We start from the raw sequence: 26,713 nt of genomic DNA, 5'->3' as shown, positions 1-26,713 counted from the left end.
GAATTCTAAATGCTGTATCAGCAATAATACACTGATAACCTTGCACAGCAAAATCATTTTATTTCCTTGCTAATATGAAAGATCTTATATTACTTTAGGTAACATTCTTGGAGGGGCACTTGGGTGGCTCAGTCGGTTAAGCATCCAACTGTTGATTTTGGTTCTGGTCATGATCTTAGGGTGGTGAGATCAAGCCCTGCATAGGACTCTGCACTCATCGAATAGTCTGCTTGAGATTCTCTCTCTCCCAGGCCCTCTGGCCCTCTCCCTGCCTATGCACCCTAACTAACTAAATAAAATCTTAAAAAAAAAAAAAAAGGATAACATTCTTGGATAATTAAGTATTTTGGATTCTTACCAGTTCTGCATGCAAAGCTATCTGTTTTGCCAGACCAACAGAATCGCAAATCTAAAAGGGGAAAAGGTAGGAAAAACTCAGGCAGTTCTCACATCGAAGTAATAATTTCAAGTATCCAAACGGCTGATGTAACTAGATTTATAACTCATTATAATATACTGCTTCAAACAAAAGCTGATTTAAGAATGTTCCAGCCCCAGGGCACCTGGTTCATTTGGTTAAGCATCCGACTTTTGATTCCAGCTCAGGTCATGATCTCAGGGTCGTGAAATCAAGCCCCATGTTGAGCTCTTCGCTCAGTGCAGAGAATGCTTAAGATTCTCTCCCTCTCCCCCTGCCCCTCCCCCCCGCTCATGCTCTCTCTTTAAAAAAAAAAAAAGAATGAAGCATCTGTGTATTTTCTTCAGAGTCTCTTGAGTTTCTGCTGCTGAGTCTCACTTCTGTCACATTCTCAGATTCCTTACTGAAAGGGTAAGATCTGCAAAGAATGAAGCAAGGAGATGCTGATGCTGCTCTAAGCTGAAAAGAGCTGAGTAAGGCTGATTATGGGAATAGACTGCATTCCCAGAGTAAGTTAATAAGGCCAGAAGATTGCAGCAGCTACCAATGGTCAGGGAAGACACGGTCTGTAGTCAGAAGGCCGAAGCCACCCACCAGCTCAGCTATCTTCAGAGCCAAAAGGCTTTGGTCAAACAACTTTGTTGTATTAAGCCAAATTTGTTTTTTTCCAGAAATCTTACTAAGAACTTCGACTATGATATATATTTTGTAACAGAAACACATTTTGAAAAGTCATGTACCTTTTCCCCCTCATTGTTTGATTCAAATATATAGCAGACTGATGACAGATTACTTTCACTTCTCCCTCCTGATGTCCGAAGAACAAATCCAAAAAGCCTCTTATTTTCCTGATGTGTAGCATACAAAACTACACTGGGTAATGGAAACTGCCACAGAAAATATCAGAAGCAAACATGAGATTTTTCAAACACAAGTGCACTCTTCTACATGACAAATTCAAGTACTAAGTTATAAAAATATTATAAACAGAACATTAAAGCCAATTTTCTTAACAGAATGGCAATTTAAGAACAAAAATGTCATATTTGGCTTGGATTACCAGGCAGAATAAGACATTGTTGAATACTGAATTTATTAGTCATTTACATATTTTACAAAATCAAATTCACTAACAAAAATGGTCCATACTGTTAAATGATTAAGAGCATGTACTTCCAGCTATTTCAACGCAGATAATTATAAAATAAACTCAATCATGTTCACCTTTTAATTCTATTAGTGTTTATCCCCTAACCAGGCAGCATATATCATATACTAAAAAACTACATATCATATCAGATTGCACTGATTCTTTTAAGTATATGGAATGTTCAATTACAAATTTTGGGGAGGGAAGGGAGATGGACATAGGCTTAATTATAACTTAGCCAATCATAATACCATATTTCAATACATATGATCAGAATTATTATAACGATATAGACATGTATATGCACAAAGAGACTTCCAATAAAGCTTTAAACATGTAGAACTCACTGTGAGCCTTGTAACTTGTGTCTGTGGATCAATTAACCTATAATTAAAAATTTAGAAAACAAATTTTAATTAGGCTGAAATTAAACATTTTTCCTACAGTTTTTTAAGGGGGAGGTCATTACTCACTTTAAACAATCACAAGTGACTAATAAATGTGATTCTGTCATACGAAAGATGTTATGGATGGCCCGGGCAGCTAAGATTTGCCTCATTGTTTCATAAACAACATCTGGATTGTCATCTGATTTCACCTCCATAGAACCAAGGAATCGGACAATAAATAACTGATGAAGAATAGAATCTACAAAAGAACAAGGTACATCACATATCTTTAAATCCCACATTTCCCTTAAGAATAAAATACACTGTCACCTTTTAGATTTTCTAGTGAAAAATTCAACCTAGTAGAAGTATTTAGAAATTACTCCTAACTACAGTGTTCAAGTTATAGGAAAATTAAGGTCTCTAGTTCAAATAGCAAAAGGTTAGGCTTCAACAACTGATGGTTCTGAGTAAAAAAAAAAAAAAAATTCCTTGTACTATTCTTATAGCTTTTAAGTTTGAAATTCATCAAAATAAATAGTTACTGAAAAAAGAAAAAAAAGTTAATGCTCCCATACCAGAAGAGAACATCAGCTCCCAGGAAAAGCTTAAAGGATATCTTCTGCATTCAGAATTTGACTATGAAAAGCTTAAAGGATATCTTCTGCATTGAGAATTTGCATTGAGAATATCATCCAAAGTATGATATTCTATAATTTTAATGAAATCTTTAAGCCTGATTAAGTTCTGCTGCTTTGAGTACTATGAGCAAAAAGAAAACTGTGAAGTAAAGCTTCACAGTTTGAAGTTTATATTTATTCTGATGTATGCATCAGAATAAATATAAACATATTTGTTGTTTACATCAGATGTAAACATAATCAGAATACATACATCAGAATATAAACAAATCAAAATAAATATAAACAACATACATCAGAATACATACATCAGAATAAATATAAACAAATTCTTCACAGTTTACTGCTGAGAATTTTTAAAATATAATACTGCACGTCTGTTTTACCTTCAGTTTCAGATTTTGTACCTCCTCCAGATTCTCCAAATGGATTTGTGCGCCTGAAAAGTTTTTAAAAAGTTAGGAACCAATGGTCAATTACCATGAGCCATATGGAAGAAATCTTAATCATTGAAACCGGAGTTAAAAACTAAGCATCACGAAAACTTGTACATACATTTTTAAAAAGCTCTAAAATGCCCCATCCTGTTAAGGAACACTACTGATGACCACCTTACTCTGATGAAGGCCCCTGCCTTCACACTTAGTAGGCTGAACTCAATGCTGCTGCATTCTAGAAGTGGTGGATGAACTGAAATGCAGACATACATACATATACACACACATACAACCCCCAACATCCTATAAACCACATTGCAAAAGTCCTTGAATTTAAATAAAGAGGGACAGAACAGCTGATTTGGCTTCAATTTTAGCTACTTGAGAAAAATGCCAGGGATTTCCTAGGATTGCAAAAACCTCTTTTTAGGTCCTCCAAGTACATACTGCAAGTTAATTATGCTAATTTGAACATATTCTAGTTTTAAACCTGTATTTCTCAAGGCATACGTAACAGAATGCAAGAAGAAAAGCTAATTAGTGATGGGAGCTACCTCCCTCTTCAGTGTGAGTGGCTCTTGGCATACCCACAATGAAGGAAAAAAAATACAATTCAAAATAGGTTTTGTAGGCTAAAAGAGAGCTAAATGGTTTTAAAATAATGTTGGCATTAAGATAACATGAAATTGATCTAATTCATGTCTGAACTACTATATCAAATGCTAAGTATATTTCTGTGATCAAATACAAATTATTATTTCTTGGTCACAACCATGTATATCCAAATTAGTATCAATTTATTAGGCGTCCAACCTACTTAAATAAATGATTTGCTGTGACATTTTCCTTCATCCCAGAGCCAAAGAAAAATTCTAACAGCTTTCACATTTCTTGTATATAACCAAAAGATGATTTATTAATAATTCATAGCATGATAATGTTTTAGTACCTTCCTGGAGATTTCTTATTCTGACCCATGATGATTTTTTTTTTTTAAAATATTTTATTTAATTTATTTGACAGAGACAGAGACAGTGAGAGAAGGAACACAAGCAAGGGGAGTGTGAGAGGGAGAAGCAGGCTTCCCGCTGAGCAGGGAGCCCGATGCAGGGCTGGATCCCAGGACCCTGGGATCATGACCTGAGCCAAAGGCAGACGCTTAACAGCTGAGCCACCAGGCGCCCCAAGATGGTATTTTTCTTACAAACCTACAACACATGTATTACTCTCAATTTCTAAAATATTGTCATGACCTAAAGATAGGACATATCAACTTTCTTTTGCAATTTTAAGAGCAAATACCAGAAGTAGATCTGATAAGCAATTCAAAATTAAATATTTTTAGAACTAAATTATCTTCACTTGTTTAACTGAGGCAGAAAACAAAGAGGAAAAACCTGCACGACTCTTTCCCAACTATCAAAATTAGGTAATTAAAGAAAGTACAACATAATTGATACACATATGTGAGAGAGGACTCTCAACTGCAAAAAATGGAATCATAAGCCTTACAGACCACAGAACAATATCCCTGTGATGCCATCGCCCACCTGCCTCCCTGGCCAAAGGCTTTTGCCTGGCCAGGCTGATCTTCACACACAGGAGAAATGATGTCAAACTGTATTGGAGTATCTGGAGCAACGAGAGAATCTAGAGAAAGGGCAGCCAAATTTGTGGACTCAGATCCTAAGGATCCCGAGCTGCTAGTTCGAGCTGTCGGTGGCCGAGATTGTCTAAACACAGAAGAAAACCAGAGGCACTGCATTTAGTTTTCTCTTTTTGAAACTGAATACAAACTATGAGAAAGAAAATACAGTTTTATAACTCAAAGAGAGTAGAAGAAATTTCAATAACAGACTTTTCTTGCCAATGACTAAATTCAAAAACAAATGATCTCAATCTATAGATAAAGCACTAGGGCAATTTGGAATTGTTACTTATTTAGCACTCTTGCCGGTAAATTTACCGACTTGAAAATCCTTTCTATGTTTTGGAGAAACTATTTCATACTAACGTAAGTAGCACTGCTAAAATCAAAGTTTTCACTAACACTTTCAATAGCCCATATACTTTTAAATAACCCAAAGTCTGGTAACTCACGCTGCCGGCCGCAGACTCTCGTGCCTCTGCTGGAAAGACGGGGAAGGAGTGACGGCCTCCAAAGCGGACTGATTTACACGTGCAGCAATTTCCTATTTTGTTTTATTAAAAAGGACTAGAATTAGTAAAGCAAGGAAACCAAAAGTTTGGATACAACTGTCAGAATGTTCTTGAGTTACATTTAAAATGCAAACTAGAGTTACTAAAGTAGTTCCACATTGTCTTAACATTAAGATACATAATGTACTTCATAACATTATAACTTAGGCTTCCTCTTACTTCTTACAGACATAGATCTTTAAATATTTAACTACCAGATTTTTTGATTAGCACCTAATACAGCACCTACTATATAGGTACTCAATACATTTGCTAAATTAAATTTAAAAGAAGTAGGGGGTATTTACCACAAAGATACAAATGTAGGGACCCGAAGGGGTACGTGTACCCCAATGTTTATAGCAGCAATGTCCACCATAGCCAAACTGTGGAAAGAGCCAAGATGCCCATCGACAGATGAATGGATAAAGAAGATGTGGTATATATACACAATGGAATATTATGCAGCCATCAAAAGGAATGAGATCTTGCCATTTGCAACGACGTGGATGGAACTGGAGGGTGTTATGCTGAGTGAAATAAGTCAATCAGAGAAAGACATGTATCACATGACCTCACTGATATGAGGAATTCTTAATCTCAGGAAAGAAACTGAGTGTTACTGGAGTGGTTGGGGGTGGGAGGGATGGGGTGGCTGGGGTGATAGACATTGGGGAGGGTATGTGCTACGGTGAGCGCTGTGAATTGTGCAAGACTGTTGAATCACAGTTCTGTACTTCTGAAACAAATAACGCAACATATTTTAAGAAAAAAGAAAAAGAAAAAAAAAAAAAGAAGTAGGAATAGCCAAAATATCAAAAATGTTTTATAACTATACTGCTGAAGTTTTCATGATCTTCTAGAATATATTTATGCTCAGAAACATCTATTATTTATTAATGAAGTTATATGGATATTTTCTGGCCTAAATCTGAAAGAAAAGCTTCCTATAAGAAGTATTTTTAAACTTATTTCAAACACTGGCTAGCTACATAAAACAGTATTTACATTAGAAAAAAAAATCGTAACATTTTTGCATTTCTGTGTCTTATAGTTAGCAAAAATGTCAAGACAATGCCACAAACTGATCAGAATTCCTTCTCTCATTAAGTACAGAAAAAGTAATTCTGGATAATCTGGAAAATACTACTTAAAATTTAGAGTTCTGATAATTTGTGGGGAAAAGTAAGATAACGCTCAATTATTCAAATCCAAACACTGTATTCACCATGTATTCCCTAGGTATTAACAGGTCATCCAACTTCCATTTTAATTTTTTGGTGCTCCCAAGTAACATAACAGAAAGGAAAAGCTAACCTGGCAAGAGATCAAATTACTGCAAGCAAAAGGTTCCTCTACAGTTAGCACTGATTTTCTTAGATTACACTCATAAGATTATTACAAAACAGAAGTTACTAATATTTTGGAGGTCATGAAATATTGTTTCTTTGGTTCAAAACTTGTTCCTAGGCATCTAAATCCTATGTGTCTTGGCTGGTACCTCAAAGCCATTATGATAAAAACAGAACTCTTTCAAATTGTTCTTCCATTCACTTGAGCTTAAAACCTGAAAGTCATCTTTAATTCATCTCCTTTATCCTTTACATTGGTCAGTTACTAACTAGTCCAGTCGATTTCTTTTTACCTCTTTATACAATGCATTATTTCTTCTCTCTTCTCTTGGTTACCACCCTGTTCAGACCCTCAGTTCATGCCTGAACTAGGAAAATGGCCTCCGACATGTTCCCAGATGCCCCTGTCTAATCAACCATTATACCAACAACAGTTTTAAGACTTAGAAGGGTGAGGGCTTTCTAGAGAAATCAGCCCTGCTCTGCCTCAACTGAAATCATCAGCCCCGCACAGCCCTGAGAGGCGGCCAGGTTTACTGCACAGATGGGCCCACTGAGACTGGCAGGGGTCACATAGCTCCTGCCCTTAACCAAAGTCTTTTCCCAACTACACTGCACTGTGATCCACTTGATTCCTTCCAGAGTTCTCTGCACTGCTGAGTTCCACATGTATATTTGGATTCACCTGTACACCTAAATTCATCTGGTTTGACAGCCTTGCTACTCAAAGCGTAACTGACAAAACTGAGAGTTCAGGCCACCTCACCCTAGACATAATCTGCATTTTAACAAGATCCCCAGGTGATTTGTATGTACATTCCAGCTATTTTTCTCTAACAAGAACCTTCAACTCCAATTATACCACTGGTTTCATAAACACACCATTTCTGCCTTTATGCTTTTGTTTTTATTCTCGTATCTGCAATTTCTTCTCATTTCCTCAAAACATGAACAAATCTTAGCCAGCTCAGGATTCTACCATCTCAATTTTCTCTAAAACTAAAGTCCACACTGATCTTAACATTCTCAAATCTTAAGCTTTTAGCATTACCGTACACTTTGTTACATAGTTTTATACACAATGTAAAAGTTTTAGTGTTGTATTTCCATACACAAAGGCTCCTGGAGGGCAAAGCCATGGCTTCTTTTTCTTTTGTATTCTTCTCCATGGTGCTCAACCCAAAGCTAAACACAGCATTGATGCTCAGTAAAAATTTGTTAGCTGACCAATTTCAGTTACTTTTGAAATAATTTATCTTTCTAGGAAGACCAAATGCTCATACATGGATACATTAAAGCTACTCATTCAAGGGCAAATTAAAAGATTTCAGGGCTTGAGGAATTATGACAAATAATAAATTAATAATTATTCATTTTTGCCAGGTCTGGATACCATAAAATAAAAATTTTACCTCCGGATTTTCACTTAAATATATTTGTTTGGATATGTTATTTATTGTACAGATCCACTGCAAGAGAAAAAAAATAGAAAAATGTGATTAATATTTTTTTTCCTATAGTGCTTCTCTTCTAAAAGAATCTTCAGTATTTCACTGCATAGAAGTTTCATTAGAAGTAACACATAATTGGGGTGCCTGGGTGGCTCATTCGGTCAGGTGTCTGACTTCGGCTCAGGTCATGATCTCAGGGTCCGGTCCTGGGATCAAGCCCCAAGGCAGGCTCCCTGCTCAGTGGGAAGTCTTGGGTCTCCCTCTCCCTCTGCCCCTCCCCTCCACTAGTGCTAATAAACAGTCTTAAAAAAAAAAAAAGGCCCAAATTAGCTTCATAAAAGCAAATAAAAATATACCAATAATGTTCAGTTATATTTAATAGTCTATATTTGTCTTTTATATCACTCCCCCCTCTTAATCCCCACCAAATAAGATAGCCTGGACTCAGATATCATGATGAACACCAATAAAAAAAAAGTTAAGAGCTAAATATATTTCCAGTGAATGCATTTTACATACTTCCCTTCTTTCAGATTTATAGCTAATTAACATAAAAAATGCTCTCTTCCACATTTTCTACTTCACATTTGAGGACTCCAGTCCACAAGGAGCCTCATTAAACTAATAATCTGTTTGGTAAACCCAGCAGAGAGCAGACATTTATTTGTGTTCCTCACACAGCAAAAACAAGTTTTACTACCTACTCCTTTCCACAAGAGGTAAATAAAAATAAATCTCTATGTAATTTCTAACCTTGTCTTTTACCAACACATTTATAATACCAGATAAAGTGGCTCAAAATCAACTACAGTATATTTTCATTGAAGAATATTTCTCAGGACCAAGTTTCTGAAGCGTCAGTTCTTGGTGGTAACTTACCTTCCATATTTGGTGTACTAGAAGTAAAAATGGAGCCAAAAATAAGAGACTCGTGAGGAAGAACAGACTCTCCCAAATTTTTGTTTTTCTGTCTTTCATTTCTCCAAGGTTTTAAGTTTTACTTGCTTCCTGCCATGCTATATCAGCTGCCACTATGTCCTTAATACAGCAAATACCGTCTCAGAAAGTTGGTGAGAGAAGGGAATAAAACTGTCACCTCATGATACTAAAAGCTTGCCAGAAAGCAACAGTCACAAGGTCATTTCTGAGGTTGAGCCTTTAAAAAGACAGACACCAATGATCTCTAAAGTCTCCTCTTACAGGTTTAGCTATAAAAGTCTCTGTGAAACTTGATGTTGCTTGAGGACAGCAGATCTTTATGAAAAAAAAATTTTTTTAACTAGGATTTTCCACATTTCTATCTTAATATTTAGTTACTGAAATATCTTAAGATGTTGCGGAAGAAATTTAGATAAAATTTTACCTCCTCATGGTCTTTTTTACTTTCTGCTTGCAAAATTGAAGATCTGAAAAATAAAAAAGAAAGAAGTTTGACCCTCAATTTAAAAATCTGAGAAAATTTTTTATCTTTAAAGGTACATATAAAACCAATCGGTATCAAAACTAAAAAAAACCCAAAACACACAACCAGTCAGTATCTTAGTCAGGAAAAGGAGACCACCTGGGGCATCTGGACTCAGATTTTAACAACTCTTGACTCTGGCTATCCATGCCAAGACGTACCAAAAAAGAAACAGGTGCTGGTTTTCAGAAGACAGCCTATAACAAAGGTACACTGCAAATAAGACAACGTATTTCAACTTTCTGACACTTACGATATATATTTCAAATGTAAATCAGCGATCCCAACAGAAAATACTAATTGTACTCATTATTTCTCCATAAATACAGTCAAATAAAATTTTTCAATATACCAATCACTAACATTGGGATACTTACCTTTTCTATAGATGTTATTTTAAGAATCAGAGAAAAATTAATTTTGAATCACACTAGGAATGTGAAATGGGATATCATGTTAAGCATTAGCAACAGAACTGAAAAAAATGTAAATTCCTGTACTAACATATTAACAATTTGGTAAACACAGGGACTCCCAACATCCAGCATGATAAATGAAATTAAACAACTGATAAAAGACCATGAACCATAACACCTTAACATGTTGCTTTAGAACATTAAGAAAGATCAAAAACAGTATTTTAAGTAGGAAAAAAACTGCAGCTAACTTAAACATCTATCATTAGGAAAAATTTTAGATTATGGTATATATCCTTCGATGGATTATAATGTGGCCAATGTGAAATGTTTTTAATAAGTAGCTGCAGATCCAAAGTGTATCTACAGTATTTCCTCAAATATTCTTTAAAAATGTAGTTAGAATAAAAACTGTAAGGCAACAGACCAGAAAGTTAATTGTTGCTTCTAGTTAGTGAGATTATAGCTTTCTTTCAATGTTCAATACTCCTTTTCTGTATTTTTCTCTATTTTCCAAAAATTCGTTCTAAAGGCTACTCTATGGATTCTCATTTAATGCAAAGGTAACAGAAGTCTTAAAAATGGCATATACACATTAATGTATATTAATTATAATGTATATTAATCATACATTAATTGACTAAATCAATTTAACCAGATATATTTAACATTTAAAAATAACATTAGTGTTTGCACTTACTACATGTTAGGCACATTACATATGTTAGATTTCTCTTCTGTATAGGGATTATAACCCCCACAAACCCCATTTCACATGTGAAAAAACAGAGGTTATGTAACTTGTCTAAGACCACACAGTAAGTAGTAGATCCTGAATTTGAACTTTCTGACCCCAGGGTTAGGGCTCTTTCCACTAACTTGTGCTGCCATACCCCATACGGTGCATAATTTTCAGTGAACAGTACCCTAACATGAAATCACAGGTTTTTATCTATCATATGCCCTTGTTTAACAACCTCAAAATATTAAGACATCATTTAACCAAGTCAGAAAGGAAAATTCAACTCATTTCTATGTGATTAAAAAAGAAAATTATCTTAATACATAATAAGCCTAAAGTAGCTATAAAATGTCTGAATGAGAAGGAATTATTGTGCATTTCAGTAACTTAAAATATGCAGATTTTATTAATAGTAGGAAAAAATACTAACTTTTTTCCGTCAAAGGAAGTGATTTGAAAACAGTATCGCCTGTCTTCACAGTCCACAGCCATTACTGAGCAGTTGTCAATGTCCATGGCCAGGCCGCCTGCCACATCCCCACGCGCCTGACTCATTAAGTTTCCACCCTGCGTGAAGTAAAACTGTCTGTCCCAGGTAGATGACACCAAGCCTGTTTTACTAAATGAAGAAAGTACATTCACTCTTCAGTAACAACACACCTGAAATCTCATCATAAGCCAGACACAAGATAAAGCACATCACAAAGAACCAGCTTGCAAAAAGGCACAAAGGTGCCTAGAAAATATATCAGTTTTTCAGTCTCTAAAATAAATTCATGTATGTTGAGCCACTTTTGTATTTCAAAAAAAAAAAAAAAGCCGGAAGTTATCAAATTGCAACTGTTAGAATGTTCCATAAATTATAGTTCAACTTCAGGAGAATAAATTCAAAAGAAAAGAATTCATCTTACTTCTAAGGTTAACTTGCTTTATCCTATCTTTAAATAAAAACTGTACGTTGACCTGATGGTGTAATTACATACATTTTAAATGTATAATAAAAATGATATTTAACAGCATTCATGTAATGCTAGATTTATTCAAATTCAAATTCGTTTCACTTTTAAAATAATTCTAAATTATTCAATAAATATCTAAACAGAATTTTACTTATGAAAATTATTCATGTACTCCACCTGGCAAAAAGCTGACAAAAACATGAATACCACTAACTAATAAGATTCAACCTTTAGTAAAACAAAATAACTTATCAGACAATATCAATCATATATTCACTTCATACTACCTTAGATGATATTCAACATATGAAAATAACTATAGGGACGCCTGGGTGGCTCAGTCGATTAAGCGCCTGCCTTCAGCCCAGGTCATGATCCCAGGGTCCTGGGATCGAGTCCCACATCGGGCTCATTGCTCGGCAGGGAGCCTGCTTCTTCCTCTGCCTGCTGCTCCCCCTGCTTGTGCCCTCTCTGACAAATAAATAAATAAAATCTTTATAAAAAATAAAAAACAAAAAAAAAGAAAATAACTATAGTTTTCTTACTTCCTAGCATTAAGGTATCCAGCCTTCCGGGTTAAGTTTCGATTAACAGGAAATTTCGTGGGATCTGGGTCAGGCACATATAAGGGGTCACTGGCTACCTCCAAATCTTCTATTGTCTGCTGCATGGTCTCTACATCATTGTCCATTTCCCTACGAACACTAACACAGAAAACATTATTTACCTCCAACCACAACAGAGGACTCCTTACCAATCATATTTAGCTATATATTTGCTTTGCATATTTTTTTCTTAAAGAGAGCAACAGTAGCATGGGTGGTTAAAGTAACATGAACGCATGATGAAAAAGCTTTACATTTTATATGAAACTAGATACTCTGGAAACAATACCAGGCTAAAAAACAAATGAAGCCACACTGAATGCCTAATGTTGGAATAATTTTCAAACTGTCCCGCATATCTGATTGACCACATCACTGCTCAGAATTTTAAACCTGCTTAGAACTGCTTGCTCTCTTTAAGCTTTCATGGCTTAGAAAGCAAGATTTATTTAGTAACTCCCAACCATCCCCCACAATTCAGATAATTGTGAAGATAACGAACTTATGGATAATTACTATTATGTGTCTGTTACATACAGACTTTTATAAAACATAGTTTAGAATAAAATACCATCAGACTTGACAGAGCTATGAAATTCAGAGTTCAGATTCCATGGAAAAGATGGTGAAAAACCCAAGAAGAATCCATGAACCACATGAGACATAGTCTCATGGGCAAGGAAAACAGCCCCTCAGGAAATTCAATGCTAAATATTTTTAGATTATGGCATTTAGCTGTTTACTTATTCTCATAACTTCATTTTCAATTTTAAGGAAGAAAGTACTTACTTCTGTACACTTGTTCCAATATTAGTCAAGAATTCTTCCAGCTGGTCATTGAGATTTTCAGAACCCATCTTAAAGAAACTTATCTGGGGCAAGAGGGTGTGTGAGTGGGAGGATGAACAACAGAAACACACATTTACAAGAAACACAGTGAATCATATAAACAATTTCCAAGATACATGATAAAGAACAAAGGAGTATTCCCATTTGTGTACTAGTTTACAATGACTTCTACTGGGCTTAGAGCCACTGTAGAAACCAGACTTCAATTTCACCATACATCTCTGTAAGCAATTTATAAAACTGGAAAATGTTAAAACATTTTAAATAAGTTATATAAACTACTTTATGTTTTACAAAGATAAATTTTATATTGAGGAATAATAAGCACTCATATTTGAAGGAATATTTGAATTTCTTTAAACTCTTAATTTTTAGGGGTGTGCCATGTCATATTACCCAAATTTACTTTTCTAGCCTCTTCCTGATGCAAACCCCTTGGGACACTTTGGAGTTCATCTATTATTTTTAATTCAGGAGGTATGCAAGGAACAGGAGACAAACTCAAACTTGCCCATTCTCTTTCAAATCTATTCCAAAGCCAGAGTGAATGAAAGTTCCATCAGTAGGAGTAACTCCAGAATTCATTTAGCTTTCTGTTCCCTGTCCCCCTGTGATGGACCAGGCCTAAATACCAGGTAAGTGGTTTCATTTACCCTAAAAAGTACGTGAAATCTTCATTTGCAAGGAAGACCATTCTAACTTCCTTAAAATAGCATTCTGAGGACATTTTAAATTACTTTTGAAAACACAAATCCCAAATAGAGTATTTTGACCTTAGTTTGTAATACCCTTATACTTAACATAAATATCAAACTTAATAGAAAGTTTTTAGGACAGTTATAATCCAAAACACAATACAGTATTTACCTGAGCTTGCATGTACCCGAGTAGAGGTTCTAACAACGCTATTTTCTTTTTGTATTGAAGAGTATTTAATGCACAAAAATAATGCATCATGGTCTGGTGTTGTTTTTTTCTGGAAGTGTAGACATCTTCTGTGACTTCATACTTTACCTTTGAGTATAAACATTAAAAATACTATTACTTATTTAATTACATAATTATCTTTAATTATCTTTAGTAGTGGCTGTAGGGAAAAGCCTACCCAAGGAAAAAGGTGTATCACCAGCAATTGTGCATCTTTATTTTCTGAGATAGTAGAAATCCTATAAAATACCAACCACTCCATGTTAAGATGCACATTTAAAGCAGAATTCTACACATAACTAAGAATGATACAATAACTGAACTACGTGTGGCAGAGTCTACCACACAGAGGAAAGGCAGACAGGGATTTGGTATTAGCTTAGTCATCAGTCTTTGATCTTGCCCAATTCACAGCATACTTCTCCTCTTCTGGTTCTCTCCTGCTGCTCCTCTCCTGTACTTGTTTTCCTTCACCCACACTTAAGATACATGTGCTCCTTTAAGTTCTTGTATTCAGACAACAAATATTTAATGAGCATCTATTACGTAATATGCATTAGGCTCTTCTCTCTTCTTGCTTTCCTTAGAATACCAAATCAAGTACTAAGAATACTCTAATACACCAATGATTCCCAAATTTTTATTTCTCACCCTTCACTTTTTTAAAAATTTATTTGAGAGAGAGAGAGAGAGAGAGAGAGAGAACAAGAGAGAAAGCATGAGCAGGGAGAGGGAGAAGCAGACTCCCCACTGAGTGGGGAACCCAACCCAGGGCTCGGTCCCAGGATCCTGGGATCATGAGCTGAGCTGAAGGCAGATGCCCCACCAATTGAGCCACCCAGACATCCCTCGCCCTTCACTCTCCTAAGTGTCAGAGGAAGCACATCTCCAGCTGGGCTTGTGTGTGTGTGTGCACACGAGTGTGTAAATGTGCTGGACATGTACAAAACTGAATACAGTATCTTCCCTGCAAAGCCTGTCCGTTTCTTAGTTTTTCTTAAGATTTTTTTATTTGAGAGTGAGAGCGAGAGCAAGAGTGAGCAGTGGGGAGGGGCAGAGGGAGAAGGAGAAGCAGATTCCCCGCTGGGCAAGGAGCCTGATATGGGGCCCAAACCCAGGACCCCCAGATCATGACCTGAGCTGAAGGCAGATGCTTAACCAACTGAGCCATCTAGATGCCCCTGTTTCTTAGCTCTCTTAATTATTTCAAGATCTACCCCATCATCCAAGAATCACAGGATTCCTTTTTGTTTCCTCCTCCTACTATGTCATGTCAATTCTACTTACAAAACATCTTCCAAAAGTATTCCTTCCTCTCCACTTTCAACAACTATCTGAGGCTCTCCTAATGTCTTTGCAAACTATTCTGGTACCTTTTCAATTGGATTCTCTCTAGTCCTGTCCCCTTCACATTTCCCTTAGTATTTGTATTGTGTAACACAATTGCATGGTGTTTTCCACTTACAATCCTTTAAGTAGGATTCCTTTAAGCCGGCTGCCCACTCACTCTAAATCAAATTTCAAAGTCACTGACATACTACTTTCAAACTACTTTCTTGTATCTCTGCCATACCTCCCCAAAGATATCCTATGTTCCAGACACATGCCAGTATCATAATTATTGCTAGAATTTAAAAAACTTGCTACAAGCCAGGTACCCTGCGTGTATTATCCCATTTCATCATCACAACTACTCAGTTGTTTTGATAGAAAAATAGAGGCTTGAAATCAAGTAACCAGGGTGTGACCTCAGGCAAATAAGTGGCAAAACTGAGATTTGTCCTCCAGCAGTGTGACTCCAGAGCCAGTGCTCTTAAGCTTTACGTTCTCCGGTGTCTACCATGTGCTTCTACAAAGACTGTTTTTCTTCCAGGAATGCCCTCTCCCCAATCCCAAACCAGTGGTGTTCACTCATCTTCAATCAAGCAAATAGCACCTCCTAAAAGTATAGCCTTTCCCAATTTACCAAAGTTAACTGCTGATTTGCTTGTGCTCTCCCAACATTTTGTTAAGACTGCTATTAATTGTACTTAACTCAGTGTTAACTCACGGTTTCTCTTCATCCTTGTACGCTGGCATCTACTCCAGCCTTCACACAGGAAGCCTTCGATTAAGTACGTATTATTCACTCCCTGAGGCTAGAAGTGGAGCCTATTCACACTATGACCCCATGATAACCAACGTACAGCAGATGCTCAAAATATTTTCAAATAAAATTGGTAAAATGGGGCGCCTGGGTGGCTCAGTTGGTTAAGTGACTGCCTTCGGCTCAGGTCATGATCCTGGAGTCCCGGGATCAAGTCCCGCATCGGGCTCCCTGCTCAGCAGGGAGTCTGCTTCTCCCTCTGACCCTCTTCCCTCTTGTGCTCTCTATCTCTCATTCTCTCTCTCAAATAATAAAATCTTTAAAAAAAAAAAATTAAAAAAAATAAAATTGGTAAAATGTTTTTTAAACTACCTGGAATAAAAACAACGGAACTGGAACAGCCAGAAGCAATGTAAAATACAACGAAATTCATAGCTAGACCCTTTAACTATTTCTCTAAGGCAAAGTAAAGAAGTAATGTACATCTCAAAATGTATGTTTTTTATTAATATTTGCACCATCAAGTAATCAGTGAACTAAAATTAGAAATGGAAAGCTCGGGGTGCCTGGGTGGTTTAGTCATTAAGCATCTGCCTTCGGCTGAGGTCATGATCCCAGGGTCCTGGGATCGAGCCCCACATAGGGCTCCCTGGTCAGCGGGTAGCTTGCTTCTCCCTCTCCCTCTACCCCTCCCCTGCTTGTGCTCTGTCAAATAAATGAATAAAATCTTCAAAAAAAAAAAAAAGAAAGAAAGAAATGGAAAGCTCTTTGTACTGAACTTTGTGAAAACTGCAGTCAGAAATGGTTAAGGTAGTCCCTTTACTGGGTCATAGTAGCTGTTGCACAGTAAATCGTCCCCAGTCCTGGATTCCCCCAAGTGATCACAGTGCCCCTACCAGCAGCTGTGGCCAAGGCTGCAGACAACAACACAGACCATCTCACTCGCTAACATTTAGTGGACGTCTTGTCATCAAACCCTGGATTAGGCACTAAGGAAAAAATGAGCTTAAGGAGCACCTAGATGAACTTGTTAATATTTTATTCTTTGTTCTTTACTCAAATGCATTTCTCCCAAAATACAGTGAAATATTTCTGGATTTGGAGAAGTATCAAAAACTATATATATACATATATATATATTCCCTGTAAATAAGGAGGGCCTCATAACAGAATTTCATTCAATTATCTATGCAACAATCCAACTTTTTAACTACTTTATCTCAGAAGACACTTCTGAATACATACATGGTCAAATAAAACCAGAACACACACAATGTTATCAAAACACAAAGCAAAAGGGGGCAATGTTATATACTGGGCATCAATTACACTTTTGGAATAGTTCTGTTTACTTATCAAATTTTGTCAGCAGAAAAACAGTTTGTTCAAAGAGACAATTATTAACTGTCTGATAATTATAAGAAAGGCTTTGAAACAACTAGAAGGGAAGAATAAACTAAGGGCAATGTAGCAAAACATACAAAGTAATGGGCAGGCTACTGTTTTTAAACAGGAAAAAACTAATGAAGAAAAATCTAATGAAACAATTGTTAATTGTGATACTAATGAAGCAAGTATGTATCACACCTTGTCATTTTCTCTTTTTTTAGACAACCGGCTATATCTGTTAATTGCAGCATCATGATCTGGAAAACAGAAATAACTATTAACAATAATATAACAGTACCTTACCCAACTTATAAATGCTTTAAATAGTCTTCACATGTGCATCTTTCAACAAATATGCTAAAGCAAGAATTCTCAAAATAAGAATTCTTTAACACATAGTTCACTCCACCCAAATGGTCCCACAAATTTGCCATGAAGTATCTTTCTACTTATTATATTGGCTAAAAAAAAAAAATTAATTCTAAGGAGACTGTATTCCACTAAAAGTTTTTTAAAGTATTTTTTTTTAAGATATAATTTTATTATTTATTTGATAGAGAGCAAGAGAACAAGCAGGGGGAGCTACAGAGGGAAAGAGAGCAGGCTCGCCACTGAGCAGGGAGCCCAATGCGGGGCTCGATCCCAGGACCCTGGGATCATGACCTGAGCCGAAGGCAGAAGCTTAACCGACTGAGCCACCCAGGTGCCCTTAAAAGTATTTTTTAGTACAAAAACAGCAAATGCTCATTAAAGAAAATTTTAGAATAGATACAAAAACAAGGAAGGGAAAATATTATATCAACTCCTCTGGTATTACTAAGATAGCAAACCACAAGATTTGGTTTCCTTTTAAATTTTTCTTATAGCACAAATAGTGCAACTTAAAAATAGCACTGATTTACATAATGTTCACTTGCACTTTTACTTAGGTTCACTTTTTTTCAATTATTACATAGAATATGGCCAGATTTGTGTTGATAAAGAAATGCATCACTGTGAGAAATAACTGTGTAAAGTATTCAGAACTTACCATTACTAGCAATCTGAAACACTTCCTTTAATGTCAATATTTCTGGAAAAGTTCAAGAAGTTTCAATTTAGCATATTTATGAAATATCTAAAATTCTGTTTAGAAAGCTCAAGTCCAACATCTTTAGCATGATCTATTTCCAGATTGGTCTCCTGTCACACCCAACACATCCAACATTGCAGCCACACAGAGTTTCTCATCAACCACAAAACAAGACACGTATTTCTATAACCCATACCTTTGTGCTTTCTAGTCCCTCTAACAGAACAATGACTCTCTTCTCCTGGCAAAAATGACTCTTCATTGTTCAGTGTTCATGTCACATCCTTGGTGACACCTTTCTGACACCCTCCTGAGCCCCCATAGTACCTTGCTCATTCCCTAATTATAAGAGAATATCAATAATTACTTATTTTACCCATCTCCTTCTCTAGGCTTTTTCGAGGGAAGTGACACTGTATTCATATCAGTATTCTTCTGTATCTAGTTTAACATCTAGCACGAGCTCCTATAAATATCCAGTGACACATTAAAGTGGTATAAGCTGCAGTCAGAAATGGTTAAGGTATATAGCAATATGCACTTTACAAGTACTGATCTGATGGCTAATGGAAGTAAACATAAACTTGACTTCATTACCTTTTAGATCTCTTTCTTTAAACTGAGTAATGGGAAACATCATGGCATCAGCAAGCTGCGTTGAAAGTACTGCATGACAAGAGCTAAGCTAGTAAAAGGAAGACCAAAAGGGCTGAATAAATAACTATACAGAGACATTTAGCCAGTGTTCTATAAATTAAAATCTAATAGATGTTGATACATTTTACATAAGAGAACACTCAAAATTATGTGATATACTATAAAATATTATACAGCAAAAAAAAAAAAAAGAATCCATTTAAAACTCTTAGAAAAAAACAGGATAACCTAGGCAATGGTTTCTCACATATGACACCAAAAGCACAAACAAAAGAAAATATAAACTGGACTTCATCAAAATTAAAAACTTTGTGCAAAGGATGTATCAAGAAAGTAAAAACACGGGGGGAGGCAGGGAGGAGCAAAATGGCGGAGGAGGAGGAGACCTGGCTTTCATCTGGTCCCAGGAATTCAGCTGGATAGGGATCAAACAATTCTGAACACCTACGAACTCAACAGGAGATCGAAGAAAAGAACAGCAGCAACTCTCTGAACAGAAAAGCGACCGCTTTCTGGAAGGTAGGACGTGCGGAGAAGTGAATCCGAGGTGATATGCGGGAGGATAGACGGCGGGGGAGGGGGCGGAGCACAAAATCAGAACTTTTAGAAGTCTGCTTCACTGAGGGACATTGCTCCAGTGGCTAAGCGGCAGGTGGAACCCTCTCTCGGACAGTGTGGTCTCAGGACCCTCGGGGTCACAGAAAGACCGGGGGTGCCTGAGTGCGGCAGAGCTCCCAGGCATTGGAGCAGGGAAGCCGGCTGCAGAGACGGAGCCGAGGAGTGGGCTCTCAGCCCGGGGTTGCCATAAACCGTGATCCACGGCACAGTCAGGCCATGGCTTCTCCAAGAGGGACCCAACAAACGGCAGATCCGGGGAGACTCCCCTTCCTCCCCGGGGAGGAGCAGCGCAGGAGCGCACCGCAGGGATCTGCTGGGTTTGGAGACTCCACACGGGGTCGGGTGCCAGAGATAGAAACGCTTGGTTACAGGCCGGGTGAGCACGGAGTGCGGCCAGAGATCGGGGAGATGGGAGTGACTGACCGCTTTTCTCTGGGGACGCACTGAGGAGTGGGGCCCCGAGTTCTCGGCTCCTCCAGGGCGGTGATTGGGAGGCCGCTATGAAATTTTCACTCTCATCCTCCAAAGCTGCAGGGAAAGCTTGCAGGCAACAAAAGCTCTCGAGAGCAAACCGAGCAGATTACTTAGCCCAGACCTGGCAAGGGTGGGGCAATTCCGCCTGCGGCAAAGACATTTGGGAACCACAGCAACAGGCCCCTCCCCCAGAAGATGAGCAAGAACAGCCAGCCAAGACCAAGTTTACCTATCAATGAAAATGGCAGAACGCCAGCACTAGGGAAATACAACAGACAGAATTCATGGCTTTTTTCCCCATGATTCTTTAGTCTTTCAAAGTTAATTTTTAAAATTTATTATTTCTTTTTCTATTTTTTTGAATTTTTCTTTCTCCCTTTTTCAACTATCTTCTCAATCCCTTTTTTAAAATCTTTTATAATTTTCATCTTTACAGTCACATTCCATCCCTTCATCATATTTACCCTTATTTTTGTACATATATATGTTTTTCTTTAAAATTTTGGGAGGCAGTTTCTTCTAACAGACTGAAATATGCCCAAAATCAAGTGTGTAGCCTGATCATATTCTTTTTTTTTCCTTTCTTTTCTTCCCTTTCTTTTCCCCCTGGTTTCGGGTCTCTTCTGCTTTGTTTAGTGTATATTTTTCTGGGGTCGTTGGTTACCCTGTTAGCATTTTGTTCTCTCATTCATCTATTCTCCTCTGGACAAAATGACAAGACGTAAAACATCACCTGAAAAAAAAAGAACAAGAGGCAGTACCAACTGCCAAGGATCTAATCAATACGGCCATTAGTAAGATGTTGGAACTAGAATTCAGAATGACGATTTTAAAGATACTAGCTGGGCTTGAAAAAAGCATGGAAGATACTAGAGAATCCCTTTCTGGAGAAATGAAAGAACTAAAATCTAACCAAGTTGAAATCAAAAAGGCTATTAATGAGGTGCAATAAAAAATGGAGGCTCTACCTGCTAGGATAAGTGAGGCAGAAGAGAGAATTAGTGATATAGAATACAAAATGATGAAGAATAAAGAAGGTGAGAAAAAGAGAGATAAACAACTACTGGATCACGAGGGCAGAATTCGAGAGATAAGTGATACCATACGATGAAACAATATTAGAATAACTGGGATCCCAGAAGAAGAAGAAAGAGGTGGGTAGAAGATATACTGGAGCAAATTATAGCAGAGAACTTCCCTAATTTGAGGAAGGACACAGGCATCAAATCCAGGAGGCAAAGAGAACCTCAAAATCAATAAAAATAGGTCAACACCCTAACATCTAATAGTAACACTTCCAAGTCTGAGAGACAAAGAAAATCCTGAAAGCAGCTCCGGACAAGAGGTCTGTAACCAACAATGGTAGAAACATTACAATGGCAACAGACCTATCCAGAGACCTGGCAGGCCAGAAAGGACTGGCGTGATATATTCAGAGCACTAAACGAGAAAAATATGCAGCCAAGAATACTATATCCATCGAGGCTGTCATTGAAAATAGAAGGAGAGGGGCACCTGGGTGGCTCAGTCATTAAGCATCTGCCTTCGGCTCAGGTCATGATCCCGGGGTCCTGGGATCGAGCCCCACGTTGGGCTCCCTGCTCCGTAGGAAGCTTGCTTCTCCCTCTCCCATTCCCCTGCTTGTGTTCCCTCTCTTGCTATCTCTCTCTCTGTGTCAAATAAATAAATAAGATCTTTAAAAAAAAAGAAAGAAAATAGAAGGAGAGATAAAAAGCTTCCAACAAACAAAAAGAATTTGCAAAAATGAAACCAGCCCTACAAGAAATACTGAAAGGGGTCCTCTAAGCAAAGAGAACCTAAAACTAACATAGACCAGAAAGGAATAGAGACAATATACAGTAACAGTCACCTTACAGCCAATACAATAGCAATAAATTTATATCTTTCAATAGTTACCCTGACTGTAAATGGGCTAAATTCCCCAATCAAAAAACACAGGGTATCAGATTGGATAAAAAACATGACCCATCAATATGCTGCCTTCAAGAGACTCATTTTAGACCCAAAGACACCTCCAGATTGAAAGTGAGGGGGTAGAAAACCATTTACCATGCTAATGGACATCAAAAGAAAACTGGGGTGTCAATCCTTGTATCAGACAAATTAGATTTTAAACCAAAGACTGTAATAAGAGAATGGGAAGGACACTATATCCTACTGAAAGGGTCTATCCAACAAGAAGATCTAACAATTGTAAATATCTATGCCCCTAACATGGGAGCAGCCAATTATATAAGGCAATTAATAACAAAATCAAAGAAACACATCGACAATAATACAATAACAGTAGACTACTTTAACACCTCCCTCAAAGAAATGGACAGATCATCTAAGCAAAAGATCAACAAGGAAATAAAGGCTTTAAATGACACACTGAACCAGATGGACTTCACAGATATAGTCAGAACTTTCCATCCCAAAGCAACGGAATACACATTCTTCTCTAGTGCCCATGGAACATTCTCCAGAATAGATCACATCCTAGGTCACAAATAAGGTCTCAACCGGTACTAAAAGACTGGGATCATTCCCTGCATATTTTCAGACCACAATGCTTTGAAACTAGAACTCAATCACAAGAAGAAAGTCAGAAAGAACTCAAATACATGGAGACTAAAGAGCATCCTACTAAAGAATGAATAGGTCAACCAGGAAATTAAAGAATTTTAAAAATTCATGAAAACAAATGAAAATGAAAACACAACTGTTCAAAACCTTTGGGATGCAGCAAAGGCGGTCATAAGAGGAAAGTATATAGCAATACAAGCCTTTCTCAAGAAACAAGAAAGGTCTCAAGTAAACCTAACCCTACACATAAAAGAGCTGGAGAAAGAACAACAAATAAAGCCTAAACCCAGCAGAAGAGAAATAAAGATCAGAGCAGAAATCAATGAAATAGAAACCAAAAGAACAGTAAACAGATCAACAAAACTAGGAGCTGCTTCTTTGAAAGAATTAATAAGGTTGATAAACCCCTGGCCAGACTTCTCAAAAAGACAAATGACCCAAATAAATAGAATCATGAATGAAAGAGGTGAGATCACACCAACACCAATGAAATACAATTATAAGAACATATAATGAGCAACTCTATGCCAGCAAATTAGATAATCTGGAAGAAATGGATGCATTCCTAGAGATGTATTAACTACCAAAACTGACCCAGGAAGAAACAGAAAACCTGAACAGACCCATAACCACTAAGGAAATTGAAGCAGTAATCAAACATCTCCCGACAAACAAGAGCCCAGGGCTGGATGGCTTCCCAGGGGAATTCTACCAAACATTTATTTTTTTTTTTTAAGATTTTATTTATTTATTTGAGAGAGAATGAGAGAGAGAGAGAGAGAGAGAGAGAGAGAGAGAGAGCACATGAGAGGGGGGAGGGTCAGAGGGAGAAGCAGACTCCCTGCCAAGCAGGGAGCCCGATGCGGGACTCGATCCCGGGACTCCAGGATCATGACCTGAGCCGAAGGCAGTCGCCCAACCAACTGAGCCACCCAGGCGCCCTCTACCAAACATTTAAAGAAGAATACCTATTCTTCTGAAACTGTTCCAAAAAATAGAAATGAAAGGAAAACTTCCAAACTCATTTTATGAGGCCAGCATATTACCTTGATCCCAAAACCAGACAAAGACCCCATCAAAGAGGAGAATTACAGATCAATATCCCTGATGAGGGGCGCCTGGGTGGCTCAGTTGGTTAAGCGACTGCCTTCAGCTCAGGTCATGATCCTGGAGTCCTGGGATCGAGTCCCACATCGGGCTCCCTGCTCAGCAGGGAGCCTGCTTCTCCCTCTGACCCTCTTCCTTCTCGTGCTATCTCTCATTCTCTCTCTCAAATAAATAAAATCTTAAAAATATATATAAATCCCTGATGAACGTGGATGCAAAAATTCTCACCAAAATGCTAGCCAATAGGATCCAACAGTACATTAAAAGGATTATTCACCACGACCAACTGGGATTTATTCCTGGGCTGCAAGGCTGGTTCAACATCCGCAAATCAATGTGATACACTACGTTAATAAAAGAAAGGACAAGAACCCTATGATCCTCTCAATAGATGCAGAAAAAGCATTTGACAAAGTACAGCATCCTTTCTTGATTTAAACTCTTCACAGTGTAGGGACAGAGGGAACATACCTCAATATCATAAAAGCCATCTATGAAAAACCCACAGCGATTATCATACTCAATGAGGAAAAACTGAGAGCTTTCCCCTAAGGTCAGGAACACAGTAGGGATGTCCACTATCACCACTGCTATTCAACATACTACTAGAAGTCCTAGCCACAGCAGTCAGACAACAAAAAGAAATAAAAGGTATCCAATTCGGCAAAGAAGTCAAACTCTCACTTTTTGCAGATGATATGATACTCTATGTGGAAAACCCAAAAGACTCCACCCCAAAATTGCTAGAACTCATACAGGAAATTCAGTGAAGTGGCAGGATATAAAAATACACACAAATCAGCTGCATTTCTGTACACCAACAAGAAGACAGAAAAAGAGAAATTAAGGAGTTGATCCCATTTACAACTGCACCCAAAACCATAAGATACCTAGGAATAAATCTAACCAAAGAGGCAAACAATCTATACTCAGAAAACTATAGAATAGTCATGAAAGAAATTGAAGAAGACACAAAGAAATGGAAAGACACTCCATGTTCATGGATTGGAAGAACAAATATTGTGAAAATGTCAATGCTACCTAGAGCAATATACACATTTAATGCAATCCCCATCAAAATACCATCCACTTTTTTCAAAGAAATGGAACAAATAATCCTAAAATTTGTATGGAACCAGAAGAGACCCCGAATAGCCAGGGTAATGTTGAGGAAAAAAGCAAAGCTGATGGCATCACAATTCCAGACTTCAAGCTCTATTACAAAGCTGTAATCATCAAGACAATACGGTACTGGCACAAAAACAGACACATAGATCAATGGAACAGAATAGAGAGCCCAGAAATGGACCCTCAACTCTATGGTCAACTCATCTTCGACAAAGCAGGAAAGAATGTCCCATGGAATAAAGACAGTCTCCTCAACAAATGGTGTTGGGAAAATTGGACAGCCATGTGCAGAAGAATGAAACTGGACCATTTCCTTACACCACACACAAAAATAGACTCAAAATGGATGAAAGACCTAAACGTGAGACAAGAATCCACCAAAATCCTAGAGGAGAACACAGGCAGCAACCTCTTTGACCTCAGCCGCAGCAACTTCTTCCTAGAAACATCACAAAGGCAAGGGAAGCAAGGGCAAAAATGAACTATTGGGACTTCATCAAGATAAAAAGCTTTTGCACCGTAAAGGAAACAGTCAACAAAACCAAAAGACAACCGACAGAATGGGAGAAGATATTTCGAATGACATATCAGACAAAGGGCTAGTATCCAAAATCTATAAAGAACTTATCAAACTCAACACCCAAAGAACAAATAATCCAATCAAGAAATGGGCAGAAGACATGAACAGAGACATTTCTGCAAAGACGACATCCAAATGGCCAAGAGACACATGAAAAAGTGTTCCACATCACTTGACATCAGGGAAATACAAATCAAAACCACAATGAGATACCACCTCACACCAGTCAGAATGCCTAAAATCAACAAGTCAGGAAACGACAGGTGTTGGCGGGGATGTGGAGAAAGGGGAACCCTCCTACGTTGTTGGTGGGAATGCAAGCTGGTGCAGCTACTCTGGAAAATTGTATGGAGGTTCCTCAAAAAGTTGAAAATAGTGCTACCCTACAACCCAGCAACTGCACTACTGGGTATTTACCCCAAAGATATAAATGTAGTGATCCCAAGGGGTACGTGCACCCCAATATTTATAGCAGCAATGTCCACAATAGCCAAACTATGGAAAGAGCCCAGATGTCCATCGACAGATGAATGGATAAAGAAGATGTGGTATATATATAAAACGGAATATTATGCAGCCATCAGAAAATGAAATCTTGCCATTTGCAACGACGTGGATGGAACTGGAGGGTATTATGCTGAGCAAAATAATTCAATCAGAGAAAGACAAGTATCATATGATCTCACTGATATGAGGAATTCTTAATCTCAGGAAACAAACTGAGGGTTGCTGGAGTGGTGGGGGGTGGGAGGGATGGGGTGGCTGGGTGATAGACAGAGGGGAGTGTATGTGCTATGGTGAGTGCTGTTGAATCACAGACCTGTACCTCTGAAACAAATAATACATTATATGTTAAAAAAAAAAAAAAAGAAGAAGAAGATAGCAGGAACGGAAGAATAAACGGGGGGATATCAGAAGGGGAGATGAACCATGAGAGACTATGGACTCTGAGAAACAAACTGAGGGTTTTAGAGCAGAGGGGGTGGGGGGATGGGTTAGCCCAGTGATGGGTATTA

The 26,713-nt window shown here is 37.6% G+C and overlaps 1 protein-coding gene across 2 annotated transcripts in view; it reads right to left on the bottom strand.

Annotated features, from left to right (window-relative positions):
* Positions 1-26,713, bottom strand: part of APPL1 (adaptor protein, phosphotyrosine interacting with PH domain and leucine zipper 1) — a 46,428-nt gene that overhangs the window by 5,084 nt on the left and 14,631 nt on the right. For both annotated transcript variants that reach the window (XM_027583969.2, XM_027583968.2), the window contains 16 exons: positions 19,142-19,229; positions 18,503-18,544; positions 17,671-17,729; positions 13,938-14,084; positions 13,011-13,093; positions 12,162-12,320; positions 11,088-11,276; positions 9,401-9,443; positions 7,999-8,055; positions 5,136-5,227; positions 4,586-4,768; positions 2,985-3,037; positions 2,042-2,216; positions 1,916-1,952; positions 1,159-1,305; positions 359-409 (listed from right to left, as the gene is read on the bottom strand). In XM_027583969.2, coding sequence (XP_027439770.1) covers positions 359-409; positions 1,159-1,305; positions 1,916-1,952; positions 2,042-2,216; positions 2,985-3,037; positions 4,586-4,768; positions 5,136-5,227; positions 7,999-8,055; positions 9,401-9,443; positions 11,088-11,276; positions 12,162-12,320; positions 13,011-13,093; positions 13,938-14,084; positions 17,671-17,729; positions 18,503-18,544; positions 19,142-19,229 — 1,605 coding nt within the window. The remainder of the gene's footprint in view (positions 1-358; positions 410-1,158; positions 1,306-1,915; positions 1,953-2,041; positions 2,217-2,984; positions 3,038-4,585; positions 4,769-5,135; positions 5,228-7,998; positions 8,056-9,400; positions 9,444-11,087; positions 11,277-12,161; positions 12,321-13,010; positions 13,094-13,937; positions 14,085-17,670; positions 17,730-18,502; positions 18,545-19,141; positions 19,230-26,713) is intronic.

This window comes from Zalophus californianus, chromosome 1, assembly GCF_009762305.2.
Source record: "Zalophus californianus isolate mZalCal1 chromosome 1, mZalCal1.pri.v2, whole genome shotgun sequence".
In the NCBI taxonomy this organism is placed as follows: Eukaryota; Metazoa; Chordata; class Mammalia; order Carnivora; family Otariidae; genus Zalophus; species Zalophus californianus.
The sequence above is the reverse complement of the archived record's forward strand: the minus strand, read 5'-3'. Positions and strand labels throughout refer to the sequence as shown.